Genomic DNA, 17040 nt, shown 5'->3' on the forward strand with positions numbered 1-17040 from the left:
CTTTAATTAAGGCATTTTGTTCCAGTTTGAGGACTTGATCTTGCAGAGTATTGGGTGTCTTTTCTGCAAAGATGAAGACCCTCAACTCTTTCCAAATTGAAGGCATGAGTTTTTGTGGCAGTATTAGATGCCAAAAAAACTTGCAATGTAAAATTGCCCATTAGAAAAAGAGATTACAAAATGGCATTTGCCTATACTAAAGTGAGTCTGATTTAATGTCATACTGAGCAAATTTGTCTTCCTCCCATGTTAACTGTTTGAAACCCCAGGTTTTCCAATGAAGGCACCGGACATTGTACAATGTATTACTGGATCGTGAAAATACTTTTAAACGTGTCAGATAGCTATTTCTAAGATCAATGTGTAGTATAACATTATTTCTATATCCCAGCATTTCTCTAGGCCATTAAGATGCAAATATTTGTATCTTAGTTGTTTTGCTTACTAAAACTCAAAATAATTATAAAATTTTAAGTGCTTTCCCTAAATCCCTGAAGCAGTTGGAGTTCTAACATTATCACTTCAGCTTTTCTGACTGTGGAATGCCCTTACTTAGACACTCAGCTCATGAGAGGTAATTAAAATAAATAAAATAAAATAAATAAAATTAAAATAAATAAAATAAAGTTTTTTATTTTTATTATATGCTTGTATGACAGAAGAATTTACTGCTGTGATAATGTTTTTCTCCTGTTCTGTGCACTTCAGTACGGGAGAGGAAACATGAAAGACTTAGAGTAGGTGGGGAAAAAAAAATGTACCAAAAATGATTTTGTGGCACAGACTTGATATTCTACCTGCACAAAGAATGTATGTCACTTTTGGGGTTAACTGGTCACACCCCAGGCTTACAAGTTCTTTGTTTCATCTGTAGGTGACAAGCAGTATTAATAATTCAGTAGTTCTCTTGCTTGATTTGATGCCTGGTAGTGTTTTGCGCCATCAAACCTAACTGAAGCTTTAGAACATCAAACTTTTAGCGACAGTTCAAGACAGCCTCCTATGCACAGGTGTCATGTGCCTAATTATCGGTATGTTGAAGCTGGTGTATTCTTAAAACAAGCAACCAACTCCTTCTAATTTCCTTTCATCTGTTTTCATGTAATTAATTATCACTTGAATCAACTAATAGTAATGCATAGACTTTGATTTTTTGGATGTAGGCACCACCTACCAATTCTTCTCTCTCCTCAGCAAAATGGCAAAGTTTGGATGGAGTCACAACATGTGAGCCATGTAGGCTGAGTCGTTCCTAGAACCATCAGGTTCTGTCATATAGATATAAACACATAATGTCTAATATGAATTTATGAGCATGATTCAATGGAATGTATGAGATTAAATTAGCTGAGCTTAGAGGGATTTCCTAATGGAAGCATTTTTATTTTTATACGTACTGAAGTACAATCAAAATGTGGAACATACAGGATTGACTGCACATTATCATCTTGAGCAAATGGGTCTTGTTGGATTTCTGTGTGTAGAACTCTATTAATAGGAATCACAGTTCAGTTAAGACAGTAGGTTTCCCTCACCTACTTGGGAGTGGTTTTGGCAGATGTAAATGCAGTTCTCTAGGAGTGAAAAGTTGAGAACTTTTCAGAAGGGAAATGAACAGTTCTTGTTCCATGTAGTTACTTTTGAGACCACAACTGTAAATATGTGTCAGGGATGGCAGGAAGCTGCAGGGTCTGTGACACTTTACATCAGGTGGAGAAGAAGCAAGTGTTGGTATATTCAAACACTTGTATAGTGACAGTGAACAGGAAACCATGTCAGAGTTGTTCCTAATGTATTGTTACAGACAGTGAGTTCTCTGGAAATCAAAACTGATCTCCAAAATAAGGAAAAAAAGAGGAAAAAAGAAAAGAAAAAAGACTTAGATGGAATTTAGATGAGAATAATAAAAACCAGAACATAATCTTCCTGGTAAAGACTGTTCTGTGTGGATAAGTGGAAAATGAAATAAGAAACTCAAAACCTAAATACATCTCCTGGGTTGCCAAATGACACAGGAAAGAAAGGAAGGAGTTCTTTAGATATAACCTTGAAATTGCCGGGATACTCTTAGAAGTGTTTGAGATTTTCTGAGTGCTGCTTACTGCCTTTAATATTAAGACTAGCTAGGTGATTAAAAAAACAAATAAGCATAGTCATCTGCAGAATCTGGAGCTGTAATTGCAGCAGCAACTGGAGAGGCATTAACTAATGTTAGTAGCATTCCAAAGGAAAGAAAGAAAACTGATTCATCTGTAGAGAAGAAAGAAATTTGGCTTCAGGGCAGGCAGATGTGTGTTTTCCTTTCTATCAGAAGTTGAAGGTTTTTATCAGTAAGGTTTGATCTGTAGATCACAGAAATGATGTAATTATTTTATACCAAGTCCAATGTACTGCCTTTGGATAGTTTAAAAAGAATATATGGGATCTATTAAATCAGAAATCTTTCTTATATGGATTGAAAGGTGAATTACATAATGAATGAAGAACAAATAAAGACTTCTTTCAACTTTACTCAATTTCTTTCAGTTGAGTTTTTTACTGCGTTGAGTACTCCTGGTATTTCAGCAATGACTGTAGGTAACATTCCTGGTGTTCACATCTTTCTAAAGTAGTACACTTACTGTTATTTCTGTGAAACAGTTTTCTATCAAGACATACAGGTTAAAATAAAGAGTAAGTCTGAGCATAGAGCCATTTACCTAAATGAATTTTCAGAGGAGTGGACCAATAGCCCTACCTGAGCAAGGCTGAAATGCAAACGTGTACGTCTCTCTGATCTTGTCTGTGAACTGAGCTGAGTACAAATTGACTTTGTTTTGTTTTGGTTTTCTTTTTTTCCTTTTTTTTTTTCCTTTTTTTCTTTTTTTCTTTCTTTCTTTTTTTTTTTTTTTTTCTAGGAGCTCCCTAATGTATACAGGAAACTATTCCACATCATAACTCGTTTTCTTGTGCTCTACACCTGCAAAGAACACACAGCCTACTTTTTTGTTACTTAGAGAGCAGTATTATGGTAGAAGATGGCAATTCTCCTATCAACCATATTATTTCTAGAAATCTGTATTTTCTTGATTATGAAGCAGCCAGAACAATCTGACCCTCACAAGTATGATGCATTAAAAATATGCAGTTCTTGTGTTCACTGAACGTTCTGTTCCAGATGAAAGAATTATAGAGGTCTCTCCTTTCTTTGTTATCCAAATACTTAATTACTTGCCACACAAAATGGGAATTGCCCTGCCTAGTGTTGCTGCGGGAAAATACCATTTTGTTCAGAAACAATTTGTTCAGCAAACTGAGACAATCAAGGGTAAAGTTGTACTTACACATTGTCGTGGGTGTTGTAGATCATTCATCTGTCAGTTTGGATATATTTCTTTTTGTTCTTCATGTCTTTGTTCTGGACAGTGTCTGCAAGGACTATTCTGTGCTGCCCTCTCCTATAGTTAAAAGTTTTATTAGCATTGTTGCTGTTGACATTTTTATAGTTAGATTTCCAATGTTCAGGCATTCTGTTTGCAGTGAAGCTTGACATGTTATTTACCTGCCATATTCCTCAGTATACAAGTGCCATATCCACATTATTTGTTGCATTCACTATGTTCTGTATGAAACTCTAGAGGATGTCTGATGTTAGTAAACATTAAATAAGAAACAAAACCAAAATACATGTTTCTTATCAAATTTCTTAACAGTATTAATCCCAGTATCCTGGGATAATAATCCTGGAGTACTTTCTAACTTATTTTCTAATAATACTTTGATTCTGTGGTATCTCCTGCTTTATTCCTCCACTCAATTTCAAGAAATGCAGAAAAAAGGATAAAGAAAAAAAAAAAAGTATTTTGTGGATGGAGATCCTTGAAGGTCCTTGAAGATTCTTTTTGGGGAATCTGCATGTAGGTTTAGGCTCCATCCAGATATCATGGGGATTTGGGGTTTAGATACAATATTTGAAATTTAAGTCAGCTTCCTTCAAAGTTCGTTTAAAAAAAAATAACATCCTACTGTTTGCTTATGAAAAAAACCTCAAGTTATTTGCTTTTTTAATTTTCCAGGTAAGATAAATAAAGGTATTAGCAGTAAGTCACATACTTGTTGAAGTGCATTTGGGGAGAACTGCTTTCCCATTGTGAAAATTAGGGAAGGGAAGAGACCATTAGAGACAATAAGCAAGTAGAGTTGGTTGAAGACAGCGTGGTGTGCGACATTTTTTTGGTAGTCGTTAGTTTATTTCAGCATCGGGAATGAGTTAGAAAAATACTCTAGCAATGGAACCATTATAGTTTACATTGATTTAATTAGTGTTTTTATTACTCACCTTTCCCTTTTTTTTTTTTTTTGTTTTTGTTTTTTTTTTTAACATTCTGGTACTTCTCTATTGAAGAAAAATGAGTTAAGCATAAAGCAAATGGGCTTGTGACTACTCTCAGAACGTTTGACTGAGTGCATCTGTATTCTCTTCTATATCCTTACTTCACTGATATTCCTTACTTCGCTTATTTTCTTGAATATCATCAATTAAATAAGAGGACAGCAGAAATACACTCAAGTAATTTGGATTGTATTCCAGTTATATGCTTTATTGCTTGCTTGGCCTGCTTTCCCTTGTGCATTTCAGATTCTTTGGAACATCGTGTTCAATTTTCAGTTGGAGTTTAGGGTTGAATCTTCCACATCGCTACTTATTAGCAGCTTTGCAGCTTGCAATTTACATCTTATCACAATATAGTTATTGCTAAGTGATTGTTTCAAATCCCCAAATGCTGTACACAGAACAACTCAAATTTTCTTTTTCAGCATTAAATGCTTTTTTTTACTCAGGAGATCTTTTTTTGATAATGTTTCAGTAGATGGTAAATTGGTGAGTCCATTGGATTTAGTCACTCATGAGCAGTTTTACAAAGTCATGCCATTTACCTTGTTCCTTTGGAACAAAACAGATAAGAAAAACTGTATTTACAAGGTTATGTAAAGGAGTAGCAATGATGTGTAGTAACATACGTACAGAATGAACAGCAATTTTGTACAGATTATACAAAAATAGTGTGGGCCTATCCAGATGCCTGATGTCAGTAGGAAAAGTTGTCAACTGTCTTCATTTTTCTGACTGTACTTCAGATAGTTTATAGAACTGAGGTGTGTAACTCTGTCTCTGTAATTCCACAAGTTAAAGTGGAAAAAACATGATTGAATGTGTGAGAAGTGATCATACTCAAGAGTGAAACACAGATTTACAGCGCATTTAGGGGAAGTGACTACAGGAAATAATGGAAAAAAAGTAATCAGTGTTAAACGGGATCTGTTTAGTCATCTATCTGTGTCTGCCAGAGTCTGTCAGCTGAAAGCATGGGCATTTGTGCTACCCAAAACTGTCTTTGAAAAATCGACATAATATCTTGGAGACTTACTCAAATGATGCTTCAAATGACATTGGTCAAAAAGGGAGTTGAAGAAACTTACATTTGAACTTAAGTATACTTCGGATTACACATCTATTTTCTTCACCTTCTGTACCCAGTATTTCTGTGATGTCCTATTACAAATTCTTTTCTTACAAGCATGAGATTAGAGAGAGGAACTGTTAATTGTGACTGTACCAAAAGATCGTGAATTCTCAGTTCAGAGGAGATGAAACGTTTTGTGTTCTCTTTGGAAACAGTGCCGTTGCTGTGAGTGAGATTTGTCATTTGACAGTGGTATTAGGAACAGGAGCCCCTTCAGATTTATATAAAACTGGTTTAAAAATGCTTACAGTGCAGCAACTACTTACTGTCAGCAGTACCTCCTAAATATAGAGTTTGCATTTGGTATTGGCTCTTAAATATCAACCTTGCCATCAGATGTATCAGCAGTAAAAGCCTCAAACCACGTGGATCTCTGGTGTTGTGATGGTGTCCTGAGGTCTGTTTAAATCCTTATACTTCTGAGATGAGGTAATGAGTGTCCTGTGAGCAATTTATAGTCAGGAACCATTGCTGTTCACACAGAAACATGAAATGGTCCTCTGTAAATGGAGCACCATGTGCCCTTGGAAACAACACCTACTGGATCCTCTCTGTATTAAAGAGGTGTAATTATGGGTAATTAATTACATTTTCTGACGTTTTTTTTTTTTTTTTAATTGCTGCTGAACTCCTCTGTCGAAGTAGAAGCTGTACTTAAAAGAGTTTGAATTCAGACCTCTAACATGAAAGTATTGTCTTAAGAAATTCTGAACAGTTACTTTTATGCCATCTTATAAATGCTCTGTTTTCCTTGTAGCAGAATTTGGAAAAATGGCTGTTTCTCAAAAGCATGAATGGCTTTGTGTGTTGTCAAGGTATCGATTGCACAGCTTAATTAACAGCACATTGATTATTAATCCCCAGATAAAGAAAAAATATAAAGTCAAAGCATCTGGCTTTCTATATGGCTGAACTGCAGAACACTGAGTAGAGTGACTTTACTTAAATTCAGTCAATTAATCTGATAAGATTTTATTCTGATAGATGCATGTTACTGTGTATGCAAAAATGTTTCCAATATTAAGACGTTATGAAAGTTTCAATGTCCAGGGAATAGGAATTAATGTGAGAAATCTCTTAATTACGTAAAGTGATACGTTTACATTTTTGCAAACCACTGACTTTATTTCTAAGCAGTTTTCTTGTGAGATGTCTTAAGTTCTGTGCTGAGTTTCAGCGTGTTGTGTTAAAATATGTAGCAGTAGCTTTGCCTGTTTCTTTTGGAGATTCTGAAAATATGAAGATAATAAATTATGACTAATGTACACCATCTGGCAGGGGTGGGAAAAAAAATTCTTCCTGAGCAACAGGGTTTCTGCTGGGCTGATTTACTTAAAATAAAAAAGCAAACACATTTCTTTGCTGAGAAAATGTTCCAACAACTTCCCTGAAACTCGGTGGATATGGGTAGCCTTTATTTTGTACTAAATGATCGATCTTAACGTGGAGCTTGTTGGCCGCTTGTGTGACGAGAAGGACAATGGAACTTATCAGTGTTGTTACTGCACCATGAATTCTTAAAAAGATTACTGAGTCTTAGTGGATTTGAGCATCGTTAACAAAAGTGTGAGACAGCTTGTGGTAAAAGAGAGAGGGCCTGGTTCTGTGTGGAAGCAAATCTGTGAACGAGCTACTGTTAATCTGTGCAGCATCACAGATCCTTAGAAACAGCCAGATTTTGCTGCTTCCTGTCATCTTGAGATTTACAGCTATCAGTTTTTAATCTGCTACTTTTGTGATGCTATATAGAATAAATGCCATAGTAGACATTCATAACTATATATCATTTTTAATTTAATCTGTATGGTTTCTAGGATGGAATTGGTCTTTTCAATAACAGTGTTCTTCAGGGACTCAGGCATATGTATGTCCTTATTTAAATTCAGTTGTCCTATGTCTTAGCAATCTTACTTCCATTTTTGAAGGAATAAATTACTCATTTAAAGATCCCAAATAATATGAATAAAATAGAAATGTGCATGGATGTTTCCTTAGTATAGAGAAAAATAGGAAATGTGTTCCTCTTTTAAAACTGCAACCTTCTGTCTGGATCCTTAAATTATCACTCGCTGCCTTAGTTCTGCATAGCAAAACTACTCCTTCCACCCTTCCAGTAATGCTGAAAATGGGATGGTTAAACTTTATTCATTCTTGGTTAATGCTTGCTTAAGATCTGAGCATGCCCAGTGAGACATGGCCATAGATGAGTGTAGGCTGCAGAGGAAGGATTGATGTCCCTAGAGATGGGCAGAAGGTTACAGGAATGCAAGGAGGGACTGCCAGTACCTTCCTGAGGGTGAGCAGGTTGTCAGCTTTGTGTTAGAACATCTGTTGGCTGCCCACTTACTGAAAAACAGAGTGTAAGGAAAGCACAGCCCGTACTTTGGGTACTGTTGTTAAATGCTGGGCCAAATGACTCCTCTGGCCACTGTGGAAGATCTAAAATGTATTTAAAAAAAGAAGAAGGAAAGAAAGAGTGAGTGTGCAAGAGTGCGGAGTGTAAGAATTATTTGAAATAGATTAAAATAATAGAAATATGAACTGGGAAGAACTTCTGGGGATTGTCTAGAACTTCAGCTCCTAGCAGGACAGTTGCCACCGTGCAGTTGTATAGCTGAATCTTCAGAACTTCTTGCCTTGAAGCCACCTGTTCAGATGTTACATTGCCCTATTGGTAGAGAAGTCTTTCTTCCAAACTTGGATCTTTTGGCTCTTTTCCCATGTTTTACCATCTGCTGCTACTTTGTATTTGGCTTAATCATCTTTGTAACTCCCCTTCAAGTAGTTATTGTACACTGTTAAATATTTATTAGCCTTCTTTTTGATGGAGAGAAGATCTTTCCTTCACTTGCACTTTATCAATGTTCTTTTTGAGCATGACTATAGTAGCTGCACAGCCTCAGCACCGTATAGAGGTGAGATAGTAATTTCCCACAGTTTGCTGGCCGTGCTAAGGAATTCCTAATGCAGCTTAGTATACAATTTGTCTTATTTAAAATCAGCACATTTAGCTTGGCTCTCAGTGTGATTTTCAGGTTCTTTCTCAACCTGTCTTGATGTGTGGGATTATTCAACCCAAGGTACAGAGCTTTACATTTCTCCTGTCTGAAATTCATGAGGTTTCTCTTGGCCCAGCTGTCAATGTTTCTTAAAGTCCTTCTACTTTGACATACTGAGCCTTCTCAGATTGCTTCATGCTCTGTAATTCAGAATGCTCTGAGTTGCAGAACTCACCCTGCTGTGCAGCAGTGGACATCCTGTTGCCTTGATCCCCACTGGTTTAGCATTATGTGGAGCTATCTTGTGAATTTAGGGTACGGAGTGCCAGTGTATATTTATTTCTCATTCTTTCTTTTTGTGTTAGGGTTGTGTATCCTGTTTCTAACACTTCTCATTCTGTATACATTGCATGAGATTGATGTAGGAAATCTGAAACAGTAAAACCAAAATGAGTAACAATGAAAACTTAACATAATGCCTCATAAAAGCAAATTTACCAGCTGTGTTATTACCCATCCAGAGTTCTGGCTTGATTGGTAATAGCCATTCTAATGCCTGTCTTCTTTTTAATTAATGCCAACTGATACTGGTTTTCAGTGGGCCAGTACCCAGTGCTTATCTTTGTCACACACTGCGTGTATTTTTTTTAATGGAATCATAGAATCATTAAGGTTGGTAGAGACCACTAAGATCTTCTATTCCAACCATCAGCTCATCCCCACAATGCCCACTAAACCACGTCTTTCAACTTACAGCATTTTTCCAGAAGGCGGCAGGATAGGAGGAGTAGGATCTTACTATATTTATTATATTTATATCATTCTTTTCAGTCTTGCTTGAGAGGTACAACTTCACTATAATTGCACTGAAAATGTGATACCATTTTTCTCCCTGATCTGTTAACCAGAAGTAAAAAGCTCATAACAGAGTTATCTCCACTGGAGTTAAAAAATTTGCTTGCTCTAGATAATATATTTCTTGAATAAGATGTTTGCAGTACTGATTAAGAAATAGGAAACAACTCTGCTTCCATAGGAAGGAAAGAAAATCAGCAGGAACAAGACCAATGTATTTTAAAAGATGGGAGTTAAGTAGGAAGACAGAGTTAGGTGTGAGCTGTAGCATTCAAATGAATGGCAGGAGTATGTAACATAACTATCAAGCACACTGGGACGAGGGATGGTGCCAAGCCCAAATAGCTGTAGAGCATTAAAACTTTCTGTGAAGATGAGCAGAAGGGAGCAAAGTTGCTTTTTAGAAATGAGTCTGATAGGTTTATTATGGGATTATATTACATCTTTGCCTGTAGTAACATCTCAGTGGGCATAATGGCCCAGAAATCTAATCACAGAATGGTTTGAGTGAGAAAGGACCTTAAAGACCTAGATCATCACCCTCCTACTGTGGGCTGGTTGCCACCCACCAGGTCAAACTGCCCAGGGCCCCATATAACCTGGCCTTGGGGCATCCACAACTGGTACTGGCAACCTGTGCCAATGCTTCTCCACTGCCTGAATAAAAAATTTCCTGATGTCTAACCTAACTTTCTCCTCTTTTAGTTTATAATCATTTCCCCTTGTCTTATCACTATCAGCTTGTGTAAAAAAGTCCCCCTCCTGTTCGTGAGCTCCTTTCAAGTACTGGAAGGCCACCATGAGATCTCTGGGGATCCTTTTCTTGTCCCAGCTAAACAAACCCACCTCCCTCAACTTATTTTTCATAGGAGAAGTGCTCCAGCCCTCCAGTCAACTTCCTCTGGCCCACTCTGACATCTCCACATGCTTCTTGTGCTGGGGGACCTTCACCTGGTTATAGTGTGGTGTGGTCTCATGAGGGCAGAATAGAGGGTAACAGTCCCCTCTCTCCCTGCTGCCACCCCTCCGTTGATGTGGACCAGGATACTCTTGACCTTCTGGGCTGCAAGAACACACTGCTGGCTTATTTCAAGACAGTCCCCCTTTCCTTTTCCTTTCATGTTAACGAGTTGTTGTTATTTGCATATATGAAGGCTCCTCTCTTTTGTTTCAAGTTTTCTTTTACTATTTTGGCTACTGATATGTATTTTGCCTACAGCAAATGCCAACCTAATATTTTTGCCTTCCTTGTGTTGTCTTAAATTATTTATCTTTCTATACCCTAGTTAGAGACTTGTATATAGAGAGACCGAAATAGATGTTATTGTGGAATGTATACATGGTAGTGCTTGGCTGGATTACAGAATTTTTGCAGTATGGTTCTCAGGTGCACTCATAATCTGTATTATTGTTACTTTTGTTGTACTCTCTGATCAAAGAAATATAATGGCTGTTCTTTCACAAAGCATTTATACCTTTCTGACATCACTTGAATCTCTTTACTGTGTAATTGTCCCAGTTTATCAGTGAAAAATTAGAAAGTGGAAGAGACAGTACTGTAATTGGTGTTGGCAAAAATAACAGGGGAATATGGTGGGGATAAGAAGGATGTCCATCATTGTCACTGGGGCAGAAAAACTCATGCAAAACAAGGTAGCTGAGGAGAAGCTGCCTTGGGTGAAGCTCTGTAATCCTTGTTTTCTGACTGTAATCTTTACTGAGCAATTACAGTCTGTATAATTAACGCTGCGTATGATAACAGCTAACAACATCCGTAAGTGCCTGAAGAAGTTTTAAAAAAAATGAATCATTCTGTGTCTTGTATTCATAGCTGCAATGTTTGCATAATGTCAGATAACAAAGCAAGTATTATACAAAGCAATGGAATGATTTCTGAGGGTAAAAAGAATAAACGTGTTAATTGATCTGTTCTGATAGCTGCGATTTTTACAAATCAAATGTGATATTAGGAGACAAAGAAGAAGACACAATTATTATCAATTACCTATGAAAAGAAATTCAACTTTTATGTTGGTTTAAAATATGAATTTTGGCAAAATGAAGATATAGTGTAGTAATAGTGGTTTGTAAAAAGTACTTAACCTCAAATCGGAGCTTCAGTGGTACATGATGGTATACAAAAATAACATTTCTTCAAGCATATTAGGATGACTTAATGCAGATCTTACGATATGCAAGGAAGAATAAATCAATATAAACTTCCATGTCATGATGACTGTGGAATTAAATTATGATCACACTCATAATTTTTCAAAGGTCATTAGTGCATTATGACACTGTCTCAAACTCCTTTGATAGAATTCTGTGTGTTGTAATTTAAGGCTGCTGTAAGAAATAGTCATCAGTATAACTCTGCGTACTTTTAAAGGATATTTCAAGGATCCTGTTCTACACCATTTTCTGATTTTAATGAATCTAATGAATCCTACTGATCTGGATGGGACTATTTGCTTAAGCAACTGTTTGTTGAATTGGACCCTTTTTCTCTCATGAAATGTGAAAACAGGAAAGCTCTCGTGCGGTTGTGTAATTTCAACCTTGTCAATACAGCTAACATTAAATGCTATGCAATTAAAATCCAGAAAGTAAACTGACATCGAGTACTGTTTCTCCTTAATCCCAATCAATACATCTTACCTTCTTACTGTGAATTTTAAATAGTAAAAGAGCTGTTAAATTGCATTGTCTTTCATTGTACTTTGTATTTTTTTACAGGAAAAAGTAGAATATGCCTTCCTGATAATTTTTACAGTTGAAACATTTTTGAAGATTATAGCATATGGATTATTATTACACCCCAATGCGTATGTTAGAAATGGATGGAATTTATTGGATTTTGTAATAGTAGTAGTAGGGTAAGTAACTCATCTTCCATTGTATAAATGTTTTAAAGTCTTCTTTACAGTGAAGTAGATATGGATCTGTTTGGTTGTGTATAAGGTCCTGAGCTTGACATTCATTCCTCTGGTTTAAAAGCATTGACTTATAGGAGTGAAGAGTTCAATATAAAGTCAAAAGTTTTCACTGCTGTAAGCCGTATTGCACCATCATCTATACACTAAAAGTTCATAGGGATTTCTGTGTTCTGCCAAACAATTTGACAAGATGTTCCTTTGTTGTCTTGCCTATTGCTGTATCAAGGAGCTCTTAAGAGTTATGACAAGATACTGCTCAAGCCTTGTGCAGGTTACTAAAGACTAGAGAGTGGAATGTCTCTTGGAAAGTGATTATTGAAAAAGGAAATATCCAGTATATTTTTTTACTATTTTTTTTTTTATTTTAATTGTTATAGCCTATAGAGAACATTATCTCATATAACCTTGCATACTGTGGCTGGCTTGCAAAGAAGAACCTGGTATGCAAGTTCAAGCTATATAATTTCTCTGTAATTGAAAAAGCCCTGGAGTTCAAGAGTATTCTTCAAAGTACAGCAATTGGTGGTAAAGCATTATTAAATATGGGGAAGTATTCTGCATGTGTTAATAACCAACTTATAACTATTTGATTCTGAGATAGAAAATATTACTGAGAAGATTGAATTTGGGCCAGTTGCTTGGGCAGAAAAAAGAGTTTTCACTGAGGACTAAAATTTATGCATAAATAGATCCTTCATCAGGCTAGGTCATTCTCAACAGATTGGCATCTGCGCCTGAAGGGGAAGCTTGGTGGGTAGGTATGGAGACTATCAGAGATAAAAGCTCTGTTCTCTTGCCAGGCTCACTTGAATAGACCTCTTCTCTTTTGTCAAATGACCATGGAGCCACAGTAAGCCTGGAGCAGTCTAATTAACATGACCTCTATCTTTGGCTCTGTCCTAAATACATGATAACTAAAAATTTTTCCATTAACTCATAAAATGCTCACTCTTAGAGGCTTAATCTGGTTAGGTCAAATATTCGCACCGAATCCGTAAAAAATAGGAAAAAAGAAAAGACTACATCTTATGAAATGCCCAAAATGTCCCACCAAGATTTAAATTCTACCTCAAACCCAGAAGTTTTGAGATGTAAATTCCTATGTACGTTGTCATCCATTGTCATCTTCCTGGAATTATTGCCCTTCAGTAACAATTTGTTTTTGCTCACTTTGTTAAAAAAAAAACAAAACAACAATGTAAAACCCAAGAAAAAAACCATGCACGTAAGTAAAGGAACAAGAATGAGTCCATTTATCTAATTAATACTTAAAAGAAAAGCCTATTGGAAAGTTGATTCTCATATATAACTCAAGATGGATATGGAATCACTTCTGGATCTAATTCTATTTGACTGGCATCACCATGCAATTTCATTAGGTATTTTAATAGCTTTGAAAGAGCTGCTGTGCTGTCCTCTAGTCAACATGTTAGATGAAATTTGCTTTGTGCGCTTTTTCAGCAGAAACAGAAGCAGTCCAAATGCATAAATCTTAACTATGCCAAAAGAAATCTCTACCAGGAAATGAGAAACATGCTCATAGGCTTTTCCCCCAGCATAAAATTCAGCATTTAAACTTTGATAAACTGTATGGAAGGGTAAATGTCAATTTTAAGGATAAGAAGAGTTTGTGTGTTTTACACCTTAATGGCTTTAGATAATGGACATAAAGTGATAGAAGTGTAGACACAGCTACTATTACTCCTGTCTTTGTGACTCCTCTCTGAAACCCGAGTAGGAATTACCTTCTGAGCAGTCTACTACTTCCCTGCATTCTTTGTCATGCCATTTCTGTAGATTTAAGTGAGCTAATAAGGGTCTAGCAAAGAAAGCTTTCATAGTGCTTTTACAGTGCCTGTAGCCTTTAAATTTTCTGAATAATGTACTGATTGGCAGGCTTGAAAGCAGCTTCTCTTAAATTGGGGTTTTATTCAGGAGTCTGTTTAACCACGTTGTCTTTGGAGCGCAGGCAGTCTAGCTGAAATCATTGAGGTGGCTCATTTTCTTAGAATTATGCTTCAATTAAATTATGAGGATGAATCAGGATCCACTGTGTGGATTTCTCAAGGTGTTACAGAAGGTAGGTTGCTGGATTGATGTTCATACTAAGAGCCACGTGATGCTCTTTGTGTCTAGCTTTCATTCCAGAGGAGAATGAAGCAGAACAGAGATGGGAATTAATTGACACAGGTTGATTGTTGAGTGGTGGAGGAGAAAATCTTCAAGATTCTACTTTGGGCATTATATGACTTATAGCAACTATCCTACAGCACTGTGAACCAGAGATGTGAAAACTTCTTTTGATGAAGCCAAAAACCTACACATTTCAGGAGTCCTTTGCAAATGTGAAGTATTTCAGGACTGCAAGAATATTGGCTTGATAGTTTTTCCAAGAGAAGCACAGTTTTACAAGTATTGGACAACAGTCTCTGTGCAAAGGATTATTACAGTTTTCATGTTCGGAATTGACTAGAAAATAACGTGTCTAAAATTCAGTTCCAAACCATAATAGGGCTAAGTTTACTTTGAATTTCAAACACTTGCATGAGTTTGAATTCCTACTGGAAGCAGGAGGGGAAAAAAACAACAAAAAACCTTGTCTTCCAAACTCTTCTAATGAATTACTAGCTCATTTCTGCAGTGAAAAAATGCAATATAACAAATGAGTCATCTGGGAATATTTTTATACTCAAGGTTATTGTGAATTAGAAACAAATCTTTACTGTGTTATTAAATTTTGGTCTGAAATTATTTTTTAATATATTCAGCTTTTACTGACTGTATTTAGCATATTGAAGTCACTTGGAGTTCACATATTCCACTAAAATTAAAACAGATGGTTTCTTGTGATTATCTATTTCATATTTTAAAGAGAAGACTACTTCTCACAGTTAAAATGTTTGAACAAGGAGAAATGGCAAAGTAGCTTCATTTATCTTCATTTATTTAAAAATAGCCACAGGGTGTGTACAAGTAGGATGCTAATTTATTGGAGACTGTGTGATCGTCACTCTCAGAAGGGATTAGCACTTGCAATTCATAACTCTTCTTGTCATGATTTAATACGTCAGTATTCCTCTCACTTTGAAATATGGATGGCTTTGCAGAGTTATTTGCAGTTCAAGTAATTTCCTAATACCTTTGATTGCATGGCAAATGGATGGTGATGACCTTTCCCTTCATCTCATTTTCTAGATTATTTAGTGTAATATTGGAACAATTAACCAAAGAAACAGAAGGTGGCAGCCACTCAGGTGGCAAACCTGGGGGCTTTGATGTCAAAGCCCTAAGAGCCTTTCGTGTATTGCGACCTCTTCGGCTTGTATCAGGAGTGCCCAGTAAGCTCTTTTCTATTTAATTCTATTGAAAAAAAGTATCATAACTGATCTGATTGTTTAACTTTCATGTTCCAGACACTAGGATAAATGAGATAATATAAAGTTGATTTTTGTTTTCCGATTGTTTATATGAAGTGAGATTCAAGATGAATGATATGCTGTTTCAAATTGAACAGAGGATTGTGAATTCACTCAGTGTATGATCATCTTACACAGTTCAATAAGCAGACGGACAAATACACTTCCTTTTTAGAAGCTTTATATAGAATTGAATTACATGTTTAAATGCAAATAAACCAGAAAATAAAATTCAGATTTTTAAAATTCTAAATCCTACACATCTGAAAATGTAGGTGATCCTAAAATAGTTTATATTTTGGTAAGTGCATGCCAAAGCACATTACACATTTCATATTTCCTGCCCCCTTCAATGCATACGAATGCCTTCTGTTTATGTCAATAAAGCTACTAGATAAATTAGGAGACTTGAAAAGCAGAGCAATATTATTTAAAGAAAGCAATTGAATTTTATAACAGTCCTTCCTATTTTCATGCATTACTAACTACTGAAGCTTTTTGGGCTGAGTAAGAGCTTCATGGCTTACAACTCAACTCTTTCCACTGGTTTTATTTATTATAACATAGTCTCTTACATAGAAATGGTTGTGTACTGTATATGTTTAGCAAAAAGATTCAATGTAGAAAGAAGCAGTTTTTAAACAGATATTATCTGCATGTGAGTATCATAAATTTTGAATAATGTGTAATTACAGAAGTTCTGGTAAGGCATGAACATAGAAAACTCGTTCATATCGTGTATCTTCTTTTCTTTTAGGTTTACAAGTTGTCCTGAACTCCATTATAAAAGCCATGGTTCCCCTGCTCCATATTGCCCTTTTGGTATTGTTTGTAATCATAATCTATGCTATTATAGGATTGGAACTTTTTATTGGAAAAATGCACAAATCTTGTTTTCTTATTGATTCAGGTAAGTTGTGAAACTGCTTACTAAAATAAGGGATTGGTTCTGTTGTATTTCAAGTCTGCAGGGTTTCAGTTTGAAATAGAACAGAGGTTGAAGCACTGAGCCTGTTGTAAACCTAGAATTCATTGGACTGTAATTTTAGGAAAAGAATATTCTATTTAACCACATTGTATATGGGGAGTTTCTGAAAAGATGTGTTGCATTATTAAAACTGTGCAGAGGCTTTTTTTTCCCCTTCCCATTTCTTAATTACTTGAGCTTTTTATATGCTCAGTTTTGATTAAAAAATTTTCAGATTGAAGGGCCTTGGTGTCAGAGAGACAAACAGCTCTAGAGCTCACGAGTTCCCTTTCTCAGCATTTCTCAGGTTGATATCTAGGTTTACATTCTAATAGATTTGCTATTTCTTTGCATAGAAGAATT

The 17040-nt window shown here is 36.0% G+C and overlaps 1 protein-coding gene across 17 annotated transcripts in view; it reads left to right on the forward strand.

Moving 5' to 3' along the window:
* The window catches only part of CACNA1D (calcium voltage-gated channel subunit alpha1 D), a 140275-nt gene that overhangs the window by 38961 nt on the left and 84274 nt on the right, over nt 1-17040 (forward strand). For all 17 annotated transcript variants that reach the window (XM_015875171.2, XM_015875161.2, XM_015875167.2 and 14 more), the window contains exons 4-6: nt 12095-12234; nt 15490-15632; nt 16468-16620. In XM_015875171.2, the coding sequence (XP_015730657.1) occupies nt 12095-12234; nt 15490-15632; nt 16468-16620 (436 nt within the window). The remainder of the gene's footprint in view (nt 1-12094; nt 12235-15489; nt 15633-16467; nt 16621-17040) is intronic.

This window comes from Coturnix japonica, chromosome 12 (genome assembly GCF_001577835.2).
Source record: "Coturnix japonica isolate 7356 chromosome 12, Coturnix japonica 2.1, whole genome shotgun sequence".
NCBI classification, from domain to species: domain Eukaryota; kingdom Metazoa; phylum Chordata; class Aves; order Galliformes; family Phasianidae; genus Coturnix; species Coturnix japonica.